Source organism: Amphiprion ocellaris, chromosome 20 (assembly GCF_022539595.1).
Source record: "Amphiprion ocellaris isolate individual 3 ecotype Okinawa chromosome 20, ASM2253959v1, whole genome shotgun sequence".
Classification (NCBI taxonomy): domain Eukaryota; kingdom Metazoa; phylum Chordata; class Actinopteri; family Pomacentridae; genus Amphiprion; species Amphiprion ocellaris.
The window spans coordinates 25,365,118-25,382,668 of record NC_072785.1 but is presented as its reverse complement, the minus strand read 5'-3'; the positions used below and the strand labels follow the sequence as shown (position 1 = coordinate 25,382,668).

General features: G+C 36.7%; 1 protein-coding gene across 3 annotated transcripts in view; it reads right to left on the bottom strand.

Annotated features, from left to right (window-relative positions):
• slc8a3 (solute carrier family 8 member 3) overlaps positions 1-17,551 on the bottom strand; it is a 169,802-nt gene that overhangs the window by 52,416 nt on the left and 99,835 nt on the right. For all 3 annotated transcript variants that reach the window (XM_035955602.2, XM_023286619.3, XM_023286618.3), the window contains exon 3: positions 10,161-10,267. In XM_035955602.2, the coding sequence (XP_035811495.2) occupies positions 10,161-10,267 (107 nt within the window). The remainder of the gene's footprint in view (positions 1-10,160; positions 10,268-17,551) is intronic.

Below are 17,551 nucleotides of genomic sequence, written 5' to 3'. Positions count from 1 at the left end.
TGTCTCATTTAAAAATTCTTCAAAAATAAAATATTTGCTCTGAACAGATTCTGTAAAAAACACAAAATTCTGTGCTTCTCTGTGCAACAAAAAAGGCACGAGTGACTCAGCTGCAACGAAAAGTCAAGTGACAAAAACTCGGACACTTTTTGACTGAACTGCAGGCTGTGTTTTCACAGAGCTAAGTAAGGAAACAAATTCAAATTGTAAATAATAAAATATCTGTAGTATGTACTATTTTTTTTTACCCTATATTGGTAACACCTCTGTACACTTGGAAAAATGCTGTATATGTTGATTACAGTTTTTTTTTGCATTTAGTGTAAAATAAATAATCAAAGCAGTTCAACTTTCATTTTTTCTTCTCCTTTTTCATGATTTGCAGCATTATAACTGTCTCTTACTGCACTGAAGATATTTCTAAGTTCTCTCTACTATTAATCATGGTTATGGTTTTTCCACAGAGGTGCAGGACTTTATACTGCAGTGAAAAATGAGCCCACAGTGAGTAAAAATGTAACAGGGACAAAAAAACACCCAAGACTTGCTTGGAGTTCAGAGGGTTAATGGGTAAAAAACCCATTAATAGGTTAATTGATGATTAAAATAGTAATTTATTGCAGTCAGATCTGAGACTTCAGTTAATATCCCACTGCACAGTGCTGCACATAAATATATTATTGCTACACTACAGCATAAAAGCTGATCTCTGCAGTATATAACCTTGAACTAAAGCAGAGGTCAGATGTTGGATACAGAGTCTGGCTGAAGGGCACTTCAGCAGGGCAGATACCCACCGACACATTAACATGAACTCTGCTTCTGTGGGTGAAAGGTTAGACCTCACCGTGTCACCCTGAATTAAACGAGCGTACAGACTGATTGGTCAACCGTCTGCTGTTAGAACTAATCAGCATTCATGAGGCCCTGTTGAACTATCTGCGTCGGCTGGAGGCTCAATCTGACTCTGACACCCAGCAAGGACACCGGCACAGTTACAGCTGTCCTGTGGGTGGCACCAAGCGCTGGCAGGGCTTATCTTGATGCCATTATCTGCATTTGGTCAGTTTAAGGTTTTGAGTAAACCAAGGGGTGCAAAGAAAAAGTGCAAAACAAGAGTATGAACTCGTTAGCTTAAAGTCTTCACTATGTGCTGCAATTGCATTTGGTTATCAATGCACTAAAAGAAGCCGGAATCAGAGAAATTTAACATTTTTTGCTTTTAAAATGACCAAAACCCACTAATTAACTATCAAAATAGTTGGCAATTTATTTAATAAATGGGAATTTATTAGTCAGATATTTTTAAAAAATTAAATGATTACCTCAGAATAAATGAAAACTAAACTTTCATCGCAGTTAAGAGTATTTATCAGCTGATTGCAGCATTTTTTTACATGCTGCTTGTTTTGTTTGTTGTTATTTTTAAATTACATTTATTATTGGGTTTTAGATAAGATACTTATTGCATTTTACTGCAAAATGTTATTTATTCTGCACGTGGCTGCACCTGGATACAGACATGTGTGAATGACAATAAATGTGACTGAACTGAAAATGATATGGTACCTGGTTGACTGGATGAAGTTCTGATAATTTTCATTTTCAGCTATAATCTTCTGTTGTATCAAAAATCAAAGAAAATTTACAGTTAAAATTGTACTAACTTTGGAAGGTAATATCACACAGGTCTGCTTCTCATTTTAATTCCTGTTAAAAACGCTTGAAAAACCTGTGAATATGAGCAGCACTGATACTGTATCAAGTGTTCATACTCCCAAACATGACGAACTCTCTCTATCAGATGTCAAAATCAGTCCTAAAGTTACCGAAAAGGCTATGCTTTGTTGCGTTTTATGTTTTTGGCTCAGATTTCTTTAATTTTCCTCAATAAGCTGCAGCACAATTTGCTTGGATGAGAAACCTCAATCATCTTGAGGTGCCCACATCTAAAAAAAAAAAAAAAAAAAAAAAGACAAATTAAACATTAAGAAGAGACACTACAGGCGAGTGGAAGAGTAAAATTTTTCATACATAATTAAAATTCAACATGAAACTTACCTAGCTGATTACTCATAATCAGAGAATGCATATTTGTATTACAAGTTTCCTGAAATTTATATTTAAATGTGCGAATGAGGTATTATATGTCTAAGAAATTGGGTTTTATCACTCTATAAACCAGCAAATGCTGTCAACAGCCTCTAAAAGCTCATCTTCACCATGTTTTTAGGAATAAAATATCCTTTAAATCAGGGGTTTATTGATCTATGAACAGACCTGTGTGTAAAATACTTCAGAATTCAATTATGAAGAAAAGTGGAAAGTTTAGTGCATGTAGGTGGAGATTTGTAGGTCACAGTATGAGACAAAGAAAAAATAATTTTGAGAAAATGAGATACATTATTATTCAAACCTACTCAAATCCACTCAAACAGACAATATGTGGTAAAGTAAACATCTAAATACATATTCATTTAGGATGACTTCTTTCCATTAGTAGGAGAGAGGACAGATTATGGAAGCTAAATGCTGCAAAATCTCAAAGGAATTGATCACGGCATGCAAAAATTATGTTTTTCCTGCAGTCTCACCTTAATACAACCTGATTAAAGCAAATTACAAATAAAAAATATGGGCAGAATTTGACTAGAAAGTGGCTTTAATTACTACATACAGTACAAACAAAATAAAGGTAAAGAGCGTCGAAATGAGAATAAATGAATCCCAACATTGCAGCTACATTCAAGTAGTCAACTGTGTAGAAAAACCTGAAATTTTCTGTACTTTTTATTTCAGTCAGTTTGTCCTCTTGGTCAGCAGTAACTGCTAGTTAAATATCTAGCTTCTACTCCTCAGAAAAAGCTAACATTAGCATGGATTAGCAATCCTGTTACTGTGATTAGAGTAGGGTTAGCAAATAAAAAAAACATGGAATAAAAATTGTACCATTGATGTGTAAGCTGAGCCAATCAAACCTTAGATACTTTAAGACCTATTATTGATTAATATGCAGCAGAATATTGTAAAAATTAAGGTTTATTTTTCAAAAATTTTGAATGTCCTCCAATTCTGAAATGACCCTTAAGGTGCAATCAAGCAAAAACAAGAGGAAAAAAAAAAATCTAAACATACAGATTTCCTCATGAAAAACCAACATAAATGGTTTGATGTCAGGGAAAGTGGAATGACATTGGTGCAGAGAGGAATAAAAGTCCACACATGTCTGACACAAACACGAACATGCTTCAACACCAGAACAAAAATCCAGTTCTGTCTTCACCAAACTGGGAAAAATGACTCATTGGGACTCAGCAGCAGCAGCAGCAGCTGAGCAGCAGAGGTGCTAATGGTATTGACCACTTCAGTATAAGTTAGAGAAGGGCACTGCTGGAGCCAGCAGTAAACAAGTCCAGACTGACAGGTCAGGGTGACTGTTGGCTTGATTGCTTTCATTACTCACACACTGTCCAAAGTCAGAACCTGCAGCTCGGGACTCGCTCACGTCTGCCAGGTCCTGCTAGCAGCGCACGAACGAACCCCGAAAAATCACAATGACTGATGCAACCGCTGGTAATCACAGTTAAAATGAGATATGATGAGCATTTTTCTGTGTTTTATCATCTAGAATGGGAGGAATAAAAGGTAAAGAAACAAGTTTGTTGCTGTTGTTGTTGGTGCAAAAGGCTGTGAGGAAACAGAACAAGGATGCTGCATATGAAAAAACTAAACAAAGGCTCTCATAGAATATTCATCAATTCTGCTGCTCCACTCCGGCTTTAATAAGGAGGAAAAACAAACCCAATCAGTGGTTATGAACCACAATATAATCGCTACGTTATATATGAAAAGTGAGGAATTATCATATCTTTCACGTCGCTGCGATCTGGCAGCAGCAGGAGAATATACCGTAACCCCTAAAACACTGGCTGCTGTTTTCTCTAATTCAGAATCAAAGCGGTTTCATCAGCGCAGCCACATTCATAAAAGATGATCCTGTGCTGGAAAGTAACGGCAAAGAGCTTTTTCATTACCTCCTCATCATATAGAGATCAAACATTTATTACCCCTGATCAAACATTCATTACCTCCTGCATTAAAAAAAACAAACATCTCATATTACTCTTTGTCGACACTCTCATTAGTTGTGTTGTCATGTGTTTTAATCACTTTTAAGTAAACACAATAAGTCAAAGGTGAAGGAGGTAAAATACAGAAAAAACATGTGGATGGAATTGAGAATCCAGAGTTTCATGCATCGTGTTTCTGATGCTTCTGGTTCCGTCTCCTGCCAGACAAACAAAGCAGCTCCTCTGATCTGTTGGGACTGAACCTGGCCACTGGCACGAGTCTATCGGAGCTCCAGCTGTCATCAGACATTTTCATCTCAGATAAACCCTCGTCTTCCTCCTCGTATCTACACCTCTACAATCCGTCCTCGCTGCAGGGAACCCAACAATCGTAATGCACAAACCTCCATGACAACTTGGTGTGATTTTTGTGTATTTTGACTGGTTTCAAATCAAGTTTTCTTGCATTTTCGGGTTCGCAGTGAGAATCTGCAGGCTGAATCAACAACCAGCTCACATATGCCACATTCTATCAACGTATATTTATTAGTAAGACATGACTAAATGCCATTTTGAGATTATTTTGAAGGCGAACATTGTCTGTGTTGGGTCATTCTGCTTCAGCTGCTGCAGCTAATGTGCTGTTTTCTACTGTATAGTTCACACAAGTTAAGATAAATCTGCAAACAACAGTTAAGCACAACTGACATCTTCAATCTGTCTTTATTGTCACTGTATAAATAAAATGAAATTTAAGGTGCAAAAAGAGCAGTAAAAAGAGTTTATTAAATGCAATACAGTTTGTGCAGTGTCAGACACCAATACGTTTCTAGACCAGCATGAGATGCTGCAATCAGCTGATAAATGCTCTTAAGGATGCTAAAAGTTTAGTTATTTTTCATTTATTTTGAGGTAAATTTAGTTTTTTTTTTAAAATATCTGACTAATAAGTTGACATTTATTAAATAAATGGTCAACTATTTTGATAGTTAATTAATGGGTTGTGGTCATTTTTAAAGCAAATAATGTCTAATTTCTCTGATTCCGGCTTCTTAAATGTGAATATATTTAGTTATTTTTTTTACCTCCTCTTTGATAGTAAACTGTATATTTTTGGGTTATGAATAAAAGTAACACACATTTATCACCATTTTCTGTCATTTTATAGACAAACAACTAATCAATTAACCAAAAAAATAATCAACAATTAAAATGATCGTTCCTTGAAGCCCTACTGTGGACATTTATTTAGTTGATACAATCAAATAAAACTGTAAAAAGACATATATCTATCACACATATCTATCGAATAGGGTCAAACAACTAATTGATTTAAAACTGAAAGCCTAATTTCAACAATTAGCAAATCACAAGGGCTGTGATTCAGGACATACCACCCGTGGCTATTAAATAACGACACTAATGCTGTAATTCATGTATTTAATTTGAGTGTATTGTGTAGTCCAGGCTGCACGCTGTGATTTGACTGATATAAGTCCAGTCTGATTATTTCTCAGCTGCACGTCGTACATTTTGCAGAGCAGCTGACCCACTTTAAAGTGTCGTGTCAGTGGTTTTACAAATTCATGTCGTCCCCATTGTGTGACTGTCACACTTTTCATGTTGTCTCCCTGCGGCTTCATCTCACGTTTTACATCTGTTGTACTGTAAAAATTGAGCTGAGGCTTGATTTTAGAAAACTGCACCACAAATCTGTCAGATAAATCAAAAACAGGTATTTTCTCCTAAATGGTTTCGACCTGCTACATAAGCAGACAGAAACAATACAGATGTCTATTAAAGTTTCACAATTTTATGTCCTTTGTGCTAAGAAATAATCTTCGATGCAAATAAAACGAATTAAAAAATCCATATTATAATATTTATTGCCTGAAAGAACAGCTGTGTCTCCTTAAAAATATGTTTTTATAACTAAACTGCAGCCTCGGTTTCATTCTGAGGGAATTGGATTTGAGTGACATATTACAGATATGTTTTAAATCAATATATCCTATTTACATTTTATCTTTTATTTATTGCTTTACTGTTGCTCCTTTTCCTATATTAGATATGGGAGGGCTCCGTCACCATGGTAACCCTGAAAAATGAAGGAGAAGCTTAAAACGTACTGTGAAAAAATAACCCAACTTGTTTATTTTCCTAAAGCTTAACTGTAATAAATTACTGTAAAAACCCTGCTAAATTCAAATACTTGTGTTTTTTTTTTTTTTTTTTAAATTAAATACAGTTAAAACTGTAATGCTTTTGCAGGCCATTGTAAAAATTAAACAAAACATTTTTTACAGAACAGTTTACAAAACACTATGTAGAGAAGCAACTTGGTTTAGGGAGCTAAAAATGTCATTGTCATCTTTACAGTGTCACACTAAAATAGGACATAATTGCCCTTTTCACAGTTTTCTTTACATTAATTGAGATGATATTTTCCTTGATTTCTAAATTATATTAAATAGACCTTAAATAAATTTTCCCAATCCATAAAAATGTGCCTTGCCTTATTCTTTATCTTGTATTTTTTTTAGGTGTTTTAGTGCTACATGCATTTTTAAATGTTAAATATGGTGGTAGATCTTAATACAGGATCATATGTATTAAAGACACATTGTTAATTATGGTATATGTCTGCAACTCACAGCACTTTCATAGAAAAAACATGTTGTAATTTACAGGCAACTACAGTTAATGTTAATTATATTGGAAACACTATGGAAATATAGTATATTACTAGAAAGTCTAGTCACAGAATTAAACAGAAAACCTCATTTTCTACTGTGGAATTCTGTAATAAATTACATAGTAAATAACTGTCAGCAAAATAAAATAGTAAAACTGTCAGAATACAGGGTGTCTCTAAAGTCTGGACGCAGGAAATCTCATTAACTATAATTATTTTGTCTCCACAGATTAAATATGGCTATTATATGTAATATATATTTGATTAATTATCTCATATATATTTAGTATGTTAAAAAAAACTACACATTGAATAAAATGTTGTTTACGAATATGTAACGAATCTGTATTTTTTTCTATGCGTCCAGACTTTAGGGACACTCTGTACAGTAAAATACACTGAATTTAAATTAAAATTTGCTTGTGTAACTAAACCAAAAGTCACAATAAAAGTTAAGTCTAAAAAAAATCATGTCATGTTGTTGATTTTTTTGGCTCTTTTAAACTTAAAATTTTTCCTACAACATTGCAGTTTTACACTGTGGGGAGAAAAGGTTTCTTTAAAACGTAAATAAGAACGCACTTTAGTCGTACAGGAGCGTATTTTTTGTGAGACACGGTTGGACACAGCTCTAGGTTCCAGTAAATTTCTATTTATTTAAGTTTTTGACTTTCTATTCATTCATGCCAGCCCGTTCTGTTTTTTCTATGTAATTTCATATTTCACGTTGAATATTTCATTACAAGCCCCCTCTGGCTCAGTTCTTCTGTGAACTGGATGATCAGCTGGTCCTGCTTTAAAGCCAGATTATGTAAGTTTATGCTGAACAGCTGAGAGTCCTGTGGTCACTGACAATTAGCCTGCAGGATAATGATGGATGCTAAACTCAGAGCAGCAGCAGCAGCAAACAAAGTAAAGCTACAGAGCATTGTAACAGCAGCAGCTAACACGACTTTGAGGTCATGCAAGATCACATAAGTTGTTTAAGGCCTTTAGATCTGCTCCTATTTACTGACATTACAAAGAGTCAAAACAAGATGTCTGACTGAGGGCTTCGGTTTGTGTTTCTCTGCATGTGTGTGGGAAAAAAACCTGCACCGACATGAGCAGGGAATTAAAAAAAGCAGCATCAGAGAGCGGTGGAGGAGTGTTTGGAGTGATGCAGCCGTCACTCATAAAGCCCTGCGTAGTAAATCTCTCCATCAGATCTGAGAACTCAGATGGCGCTGCCAGACCTAATAACGTAAACATAACGAGCTGGAGCGTTCGCAGGCGACCGCCAAGTGTTAGATTCTGCACCAGCTCGGCCAGAGCCTCTCCCATCTTTCCCTCGGCCTTGAGTGCGGTTAGATAACACATGCGTTAGATAACGGTGCACAAAGAAAAAAAGAAACAATCTCAAGAAAAAAATGCCTGTTGGCTTCTTTCAGCAGACATTAGCAGGCTGGAAACAAAGAAAACAAACAAAAACTTATGACGAAAACCTGATTTGAATTCTTCTTTTCCTGCGCTCACCTTGTTGCCTACAGACAAACAGGATCCTGCAGTGACTAATATGACCTCAAAATGAGCATAAAGTTCATGCAAACTTTCAAATTCAAAGAGTCCTGTCTCATATCTGAAAAATAAATCAATAATCTCACTTCACAAGAGGCAATTTTGCTTGCATTTGTCACCCAAGTTTGTTAAAAATAGCTACTAGATGCCTGCATTTAGGTGAAAATGTCTTTACATAAAGAAAACAAACACATGAAGTTCATTCAAACGCTGAAATTTAAAGAGTCTTGTCTTATAGTGAGAAGTAAATCAATAATCTCATTTCTCTAACAGCAATTTACTTGCATTTGTCACCCAAGCTTATTAAAAAGAGTTACTAGACGCCTGCATTTAGGTAACAATGAGTCTTTATTGGCCACTACTTGTTCCTTCGAGACAGTAAATGAGCAGGCTGGAAACAAAGAAAGCAAACAAAAACTTATGATGAAACCTTGATTTGAATTCTTCTATTCCTGTCTTCACCTTGCTGCCTGAAGACAAACAGGATCCTGCAGTGACTAATGTGGAAAATCTTAACGCAAAATGAGCTACAGTTGGAAAAAATGAACATAAAGTTCATTCAAACCCACAAATTGAAAGAGTCCTGTCTCATAGTGAGAAATAAATCAATAATCTCATTTCAAGAGCAGTAACTTGCTTGTATTTGTCACCAAAGCTTGTCAAAAATAGCTACTAGACGTCTGTATTTAGGTAAAAATGTGTCTTTATTGGCCACTTGCTCCTTTGTGATGGTACATAAGCAGAATAGAAAATTGATTTGAATTCTTCTATTCCTGTCTTCACCTTGTTGCCAAAAGACAAACAGGATCCTGCAGTGACTAATGTGGAAAATTTGACCTCAAAATGAACATGAAGTTCATTCAATCTCTTAAATTCAAAGAGTATTGTATTATAGGGAGAAATAAATCAATAGTCTCATTTCCCTAACAGCAATTTGTTTGCACGTGTCACCCAAGCTTGTTAAAAACAGCTTCTAGATTTATGTAAAAATGTGTTTTCACATGAAGAAAACATATAAAAACTCATGATGAAAATTTGATTTGAATTCCTCTATTCCAGCGTTCACCTTGTTGCCTAAAGACAAATAGGATCCTGCAGTGACTTACGTGGAAAATTTGACCTCAAAATGAGCATAAAGTCCATTCAAACTCTCAAATTCAAGGAGTCATGTCTCATAGTGAGAAATAAATCAATAATCTCACTTCAAGAGCAGTAACTTGCTTGTATTTGTCGCTCAAGCTAGCTACTAGATGCTTGCATTTAGGTAAAAATGTGTCTTTACTGGCCACTTGCTCCTTTGTGACGGTAAACAAGCAGAATAGAAACGTGATTTGAATTCTTCTATTCCTGCGTTCACCTTGTTGCCTGAAGACAAACGGGATCCTGCAGTGACTAATGTGGAAATGTGACCTCAAAATGAGCATAAAGTTCATTCAAACTCTCAAATTCAAGGAGTCATGTCTCATAGTGAGAAATAAATCAATAATCTCATTTGAAGAGCAGTAATTTGCTTGCATTTGTCACTCCAGCTTGTTAAAACTAGCTACCAGGCTTAGGTAAAAACGTGACTTTACATAATAACGGCCACTTGTTCCTTTGAGACGCTGAATGAAAGCAGCCTGCTGGACTCCCTTCTCTGTTTTTATGCAGATGACGCCACCGTCTGGGGAGGCTGTCATTGATTTTGCAGCAGTTTTTCTGCTCTAATGTGAACGAGACTCCACAGCAGGGTGTCAAAAGTGAAGGTGGGAGGGGGAGGAGGATGCAACAGAGCAGCAGAATGAAAGTCGAGGTGGACAGAGAAGATTTAAAAACAGAAACGGAACTCGGTACCGCACCTTTCTGCAGACTCATGTCTACCATGCGAGGCTCGGCCAGCTCCAGGAAGAAGTTCTTGTTTTTCTCATACTCCTCATCGTCAATTATTTTCACGTGAATGAGTTTGCTGCGAGAAGGAAAGAGAGGAAAAAGAGGAGGAGGGAGGGAGTGACAGGAAAGGAAAGAGAAGAAGAAGAAGAGAAAGGTTAATTTGCGATGGAGGGACACAGGAAGAGCACTGTAAGTAGGATTAATAATCAGCAATGAAGAAAAGGTGAGGAGGTGGAAGGTCGGCTGGGCTGTCTGTCAGCAGCTGGACATCACACACACACATATACACACTGATTCCTGCCAGCTGATTGGCTGCCATGGCTGTCATGACAACCACATTCATCACGATACGAGTGGAGGGTGAGCATCTCTCAGAAAGGACACAATGGAGTGAAAACAGCAGCGTGGAATCAATCCAGCTATAGAATGTGTTTAAAAAAAAAAAAAAAACAGGTAAAAAGAAGAAAGTATTGCTATCTGAATCGATTTTCATGGCTTCAGTCGGACGAAACTCCCACATCGCAGTTTATTTGCTCCAGTTTGAGCAGAACAACCCTTTAATGAAGTCTGGAGGAGGTGACATCATCAGAGAGGAAACCGCTCAATATGGCAGCTCGGGGCCCGGCGGCGTCCTCGCCACTGATCGCCCTAATTGATCTTTATAAAGAGTTATTGACGAGTGGAGGCAGTTAGGTGGTCAGTAGGTGCCCAGATGTCTCCGCATCGCAGCAGGAGGAGGGGAAGCTCCTCCAGGAATTGTTGGATTCACTTCAGGATGAAAACAAACCGAGACGAGTCACGACAATCACAGGAAAATGCATCAACAATAGCAGCTAGTAAGGAAATAGGGATGACTTGCTGGAAGTTTAGTGTTTTTCAGTGCAATAAACTGCCAACTATTATAATACAGGGTGTCCATGAAGTCTCTTTACAGTTGTAAGAATTTATTACAAAGGCCGTTGATAAGATATCTTAACCAGATTTGTTTTATTGTAGGAGTGGACAACCAAGAACATCTGAGGAAAAAAATTAGTTTCATTTAACAGTACCTCTACAATTTCAGTGTGATTACAAACTTTAATAAACACTGATGACAATAAAACAAATCTGGTTAATATATCAACTGCCTTTGTAATAAGTTCTTACAATTATAAAGAGACTTCATGGACACCTTGTAGTTCATTTTTGAAGAAAAATGTCCAAATTCTTCAATTTCAGCTTCTAGTGAGGCTGTGATTTGACTGATATAAGTCCAGTCTGATTATTTGGCAGCTACATGTCTTTCAGCTGACCCACTTTAAAGTGTCGTGTCGGTGGTTTTACAAATTCTGTCACGCTTTTCATGTTGTCTAATGTGGTAGAGCTCCACCACATGTTTCAAATCGGTTCTACAGTGAAAACTGTAGCACAAATCAAGGAATTTTCATTTTCTATTATAGAATTCTACAAAAAAATATACGGTAATACAGTGCTTTTCTATTAGCCGCTGCATTTCTTGTCATGTTGCAGTTTTTTCTGTGCAGTGTGCAGTGATAGTCAACAATACTATCTCTGCTAGCCCTGAAATAGGGATGACATACTTTATTATGACATCTTCTACATGTGAGCAAAAAAGTACATTTTTTCCATGTTACATGGAAAAGCATGGGCTAATAAGATAAGTGGATAGCTGCTCATGTATCATGTATGGAGTCAGAAGGAGCAGCTGATGTAGTCGCAGCATCATGACATGTAGCTCACTCAAAGCTGTGCACATGAACACGTGCACACGCCACAATCCCAGCATCTTTAGTTGATTTTTATGCTCTATTCATGTTCCTGACATGTTGCACTATTCTCTTTGCTGCTGAAACACTGCACAAACTTCCCCACTGTAGCGTTAATAAAGGTTTTTCTTATCTTATCTCATCTTATTTTATCCGTTTTTCACCACTAGGGGCAGCACAACAAACTGCAAACATACTACTGACCTGCTATTGGGTGCAATAATCCAATTCCATGTGCAATATTTCCTCATCATAAACAATATTATTTTTGTACTTCAGTATTATTTCTTATTTTTTTATTGTAGCTCCATTTTAGCTTACTTATCTGTATTTTTAGCAACATATCTTACTGTTTTTCTATTAGCCACTGCATTTCTTGTCATGTTGCAACCTTTTCTAAGCAATATCTACCCCAAGAATTATAGATGATGGTGCAGCTAGCCCTGAAATAGGGATGACATACTTTATTATGACATCTTCTGCATGTGAGCAAAAAAGTACATTTTTCCACGTTACATGGAAACGCATAGGCTAATAAGATAAGTGGATAGCTGCTCATGCATCATGTATGGAGTCAGAAAGAGCAGCTGATGTAGTCGCAGCATCGTGACATGTAGCTCAGTCACAGCTGTGCACACAAACACGTGCACACGCCACAATCCCAGCATCTCCAGAGCAAATAAAACGTATCTGCATTCCTGCTGTAATGCATAGCCACATCCCCGTCCCTGCCTGGCTGCTGTATGTAGTTCTGGAGGAGGGGAGTCTGCAACCTAAGAGCCTGTTAGCAAACCACACACAGCACAACAATCCATCTCTCTTCACATTCCACCGGCAGGGCTTTTCCCTCAGATTGCCAGGCGAGATGTCTGCAGTGCCGCCACCGCCGCCTTGAAAAAGCACCTCGGTTCTCATCAGGATTGAATAGAGGAAGCGTTGGAGTCTAATGGACAAGTGGGATCTGGCAAACACACACACAAACGCACACAAACACACCACCTGGCTGTGGCCTCGCCTGACTCCCATACAGCCAAGAGAGAAACCACAAATGCAGCCTCACGATTAATCTATGACCACATTCAAAAAATACAAAACATCTAAATATTTAATGACACAGGAAGCCCTGAGTTAACAAAAAAACAACAACAAAAAAAACAAGCTGCTGGGCCCAGATTTCTCACTTTCTCTATGCAGCGACTACAGTTTTCAACACAGGGATGCTGTCTGGATTCACATTTACAGTGGAAACATTTGGTGTGACGCTCAAACTTAGAAATACGCAGCTGAAACTGTCGGGGTTTACTTCACCACAGGCTTCAAACTTGTGCATTATGTATATTTTGTGCATGTAAGAATTCTGTGCAATATCGGTGCTGTTCTACTCATGGAACAGTCTGTGCACTTCCACTGATATGTGCAATATTGTTATTTGCAACATCTAGAAGAATCTGCAATATCTGAATATTCACATAGAAATATCAGTGCTTATATATATGTTTTGGTACAGTGTAAATAAAAGCTGAGAAATTATTTTTCCACAATGATGCCTGTTGTACATCATCTTATTATCTTTTGGGAAACACCTGTGTCATTTCCATTTAAAAAAAAAAAACTTGCTGGTTGAATAAAAGTAATTTTAAGTCAAAATTTGCTAGGGGTATGAAGAATTTCAGGCTTGACAGTATATATGTTTTCTACTGATGTTCCACATGTTTGATGGGAACTTTCCTCTAACCAGTTAGTAATTTGTTGGTTGGTCTATTCTTGGTGTCAGAACTTTTGATAAATGCAAATATGCCCTGTGTTAGAGTCTGAAAACTGTATGTTGAGTTCTTCAGCGGTTTTGTGAAGCTAAGATTATTTTCTGATGTTCCCTACACATTTGCACCACACCCATGGCTTCAGTAACACTACAGATTTTCCTACTGTGGCATTAATAAAGGCTTACCTTACCTTATCTTCACCTCTAGGGGCAGCACAACAAACTGTAAACCTAACATTGACATATTATATCAATAATATCATGCCCAATATTTCATTTTCACGTGCAAAAATCCAATTTGCACGTGCAATATTTCATTTTCATGTGTAAAATTTTATTTTCATGCACACTATCCCCACTGCCATCACCCTAATAAACAGCTGAGCCATTCCTTTGCACTTGTACAGTATACAATATACCAAGGGATATGTACATTACTTTTTGCACTGAGAACACCATTCCCTGCTTTTTGCACTCTATTATCACTCTAGCAACTATCATTTTATACTACTGTTTATATATTATTTTGTAGCTTGTAAATACCTGCATATATTGCGTTAATTTTTTTTTGTACTATTTTTCCCCTCTTCTTCTGTTCATAGTTTCTTATGATTCTCTTTCCTTATTCCTAGGGTGACATCAACAGCTGAAACCAAATTCCCTGTATGTTGTGTATGCTGATTCTGATTTTATTTTTCTATTTATAGGTCATCTGCAGCTTATTGATCCTACATTTCAATTCCAGCCTTAGCTTTAGCAATGTATCACATGTGTATGTTAATGTTTTTACTGTTAGGCAATGCATTTTATTCTAATGTTGTGTTTTTGTTTTTTTTTTTAGCAATATCTGGTGCAAGAATTTCCTTCTGGAAGTTGATATTTATTTAAACTCAGAGCTACATTGAGGTAGCTGCTTCTTTCACAATTTATGTGACACAAATAAACAGAAGATGCAGGTGTTCAAATACAAGACAACTAAGGTAAAGTTAGTAAAAAATTAAAAAAAATAGAATAAAATAAAAGCATTAAGAATAGGTGAACCTGTTAAGACATAAAGCTACATACAACTGGAGGTGTGCTTATTTCCATTTTAGCAACATAACCCCAATACTTATTCTTCTTTTAGCTCTGCTTTGGTCTCCACCGCCTCCTCAGGGAAATATCTGACTTTTCAGCTGCTAAATTCTTTAATATGTTTCCCAGCTGGCAGTTAACTTCTGTTTGGAGCTCAGCAGAGGGTAAAAAACAGGACATTTGTGAGACATAAAACCAAAACACTGGGCTAAAAGAAGCTAAAAACGCTCAGTTACAGTAAAGGAAACAGTAAAGGAAACTCAATTTAAGCTCAATTAATACTGTACCAAATTTCATGCCAAACTATTTTTCATTAAAATTGCTGCAAATCACATGACATGCAATCAAGCTGCTGCTCTGGAGGCGGGGGAAGGTCATTTTCGTGCTGCTCTAACTTAATATAGAAATAATATCTTTACACAGATCAACAACAAAGAAAATCTGACCCCCTTCAAATCCAATTAAATTAGATTTTGTGCCACAGTTTTGTCTCTGTTTTGCCAAAGGGGCTGATGGGAGTCAATAAAAAACAATCGCGTGATATTAAACAGCCATGTTGTTGTCATAGAAACGCATGACGCAGTTTGACACAGGGTTGTGTGTTATTTCTCCGGAGCTTGACAACATAATTTAAGTTGTCAGCGACACTCTGGGCTCTGCTGTTCCACTCCAGCGACACTCGGCTACCTGCAATTAGTTCTCGTGATATTCGGCTGATAAATGGAGCTGCTCTGGAAATCACAGGGTTTCTGTCATTTTAACCGATTGTGACAGACTGAAAATGCGACAACGTTTGTGTTTGACGCTTTACTACATGCTTGAGTGCATGTGTGTTGAGATATTAAGACACGTGAGGAAATAAATCACTTTTCATTACAATTTTGACAGTTTCCGTGCCAGAAATTCCACCACGTCCTCATGCACATGCACAAAAATCGCAGGTTATTTAACATGCTGCTAAATGCAACTGTATCATACGATGTTGTTTCCTTTTTTCACGATCATAACTGCTCACAAACTGCTCATAATCGCACACAATCAGCAAACACAGTAGTACACAGAGAACATTAAGCAACATTTTCATTTGTCTGCGGCGGTTATCAATTCTTCATCCGTCTATTCCAACATCTGGCACCGTCAGCCACCGTGGAAGCTGCAGAAAGCGGCTCTGAATGGAGTGTGTGTGCGACTGTGTGTGTGTGTGTCTGTGTGTCTGTGTGTGTGTGTGTGTGTGTGTGTGTGTGTGTGTGTGTGTGCGACTGTGTGTGTGCGGGGTGACGGGGACACAATCAAACACCTGCTGTGCAAACAAACACAAATCAGAGTGTTTACAGGGACTGTCCTGCTGCCGGTGCACTGGACGGTGGAGCAATATGGACGGTTTCACTGCGCTGTGTTGACAGAGGAGACTCAGAGGGTGTGACAAAGCACGACAAATGGTGTGTTCATGTATACAACGCACACACAAACACAGGTATGAATACTCACACGAACTTCTGCTGCACTGGTTTTATTTATGTTGTCTTGTCAGCTCTTTATTTTTCTGAGCCTGAGCTGCTGTTCTATCTGTGGTTTAACAGCTTCCTGAATTTGTCATGAGGATCTAATCTGGTGTTTTATCTAAACTTGCATCAGTTTAGGGCATTTTTTACAATGCAGATCACAGACGAGGAGATTGCAGAACATAGGGTGTGTTTTTTAAAATGCATCAAGAAAGACATATATACTTCTAAGACAGAAGAATGTATTGTAGAATTTATTCATTACATCTCTTAGAATTCATTTTATTCATTGATTTCTTTATTTATTCACTTATTTACATATTTTAGTCTATTTACTGTACAGTTTATGACTTAATTTTTGACATTTCTTATTCTGTTTTATCATTTGCTTCTATCTATATCTACTGCTATTTAATAATATATATGTTATTTTATAGAATTATCGATCTTATTTTATCCTCAGTCCCTGTCTTTTAGAGTCATTTATTGATAATTTGACTGTGAGGGTGGGGCATAGTTTGTATTATTGTTTTTTTTGTTTGTTTCTGTTTTCTGTAAAGCATTTTGTATTGCATTTTACCTGTATTGAAAGTCTTATATTAATAAATTTCTAATTGATTGATTAACATAATATCTTGTATCAGAATCTGCTATATCCTCTTAAGACCCGAGCTTTGGTTGGGCTTGCATTTTAGATTTCTTCTAGTTATTTGGGATACGGATCAACCAATAAATATAATAATTGGATAATATATAATAGCGATTATTATATTTATTATATTTATATTACTATAATTGTTATTATTTTTATTATTATGATTATTATTGTTACTGTTTTTACTATTATCATTATTATGAACAATACGCTCTTTTTGAAAAAAAAAATGATGTCCACATCTGTAGATGCCAGGTCCTAGGGGGTTAAACAACAGCATGAAAAAAAATAAATGATGGTTCTAAATACCGCGTACACAAAACAAAATAGCAAATGGCCTCAAATAAAGCTAGAAAACATGGAGTGAATGCAAATATATGTGTGTCGTGTGTGTTTCATGTAATAAAAGGACAGCAAGACAGAAGGTCAACAGCTGAGTAGCTTGATCTGCAGTGGTGGAAGGTAACTAAGTACATTTACTCCTGTGCTCTACTTGGGTACACTTTCGAGGTACTTGTGCTTTACTTGAGAATTTCCATTTTATGCTATTTTATGGTTCCACCCACTACTTTTTAGATGGAAATATTGCACTTTGTACTCT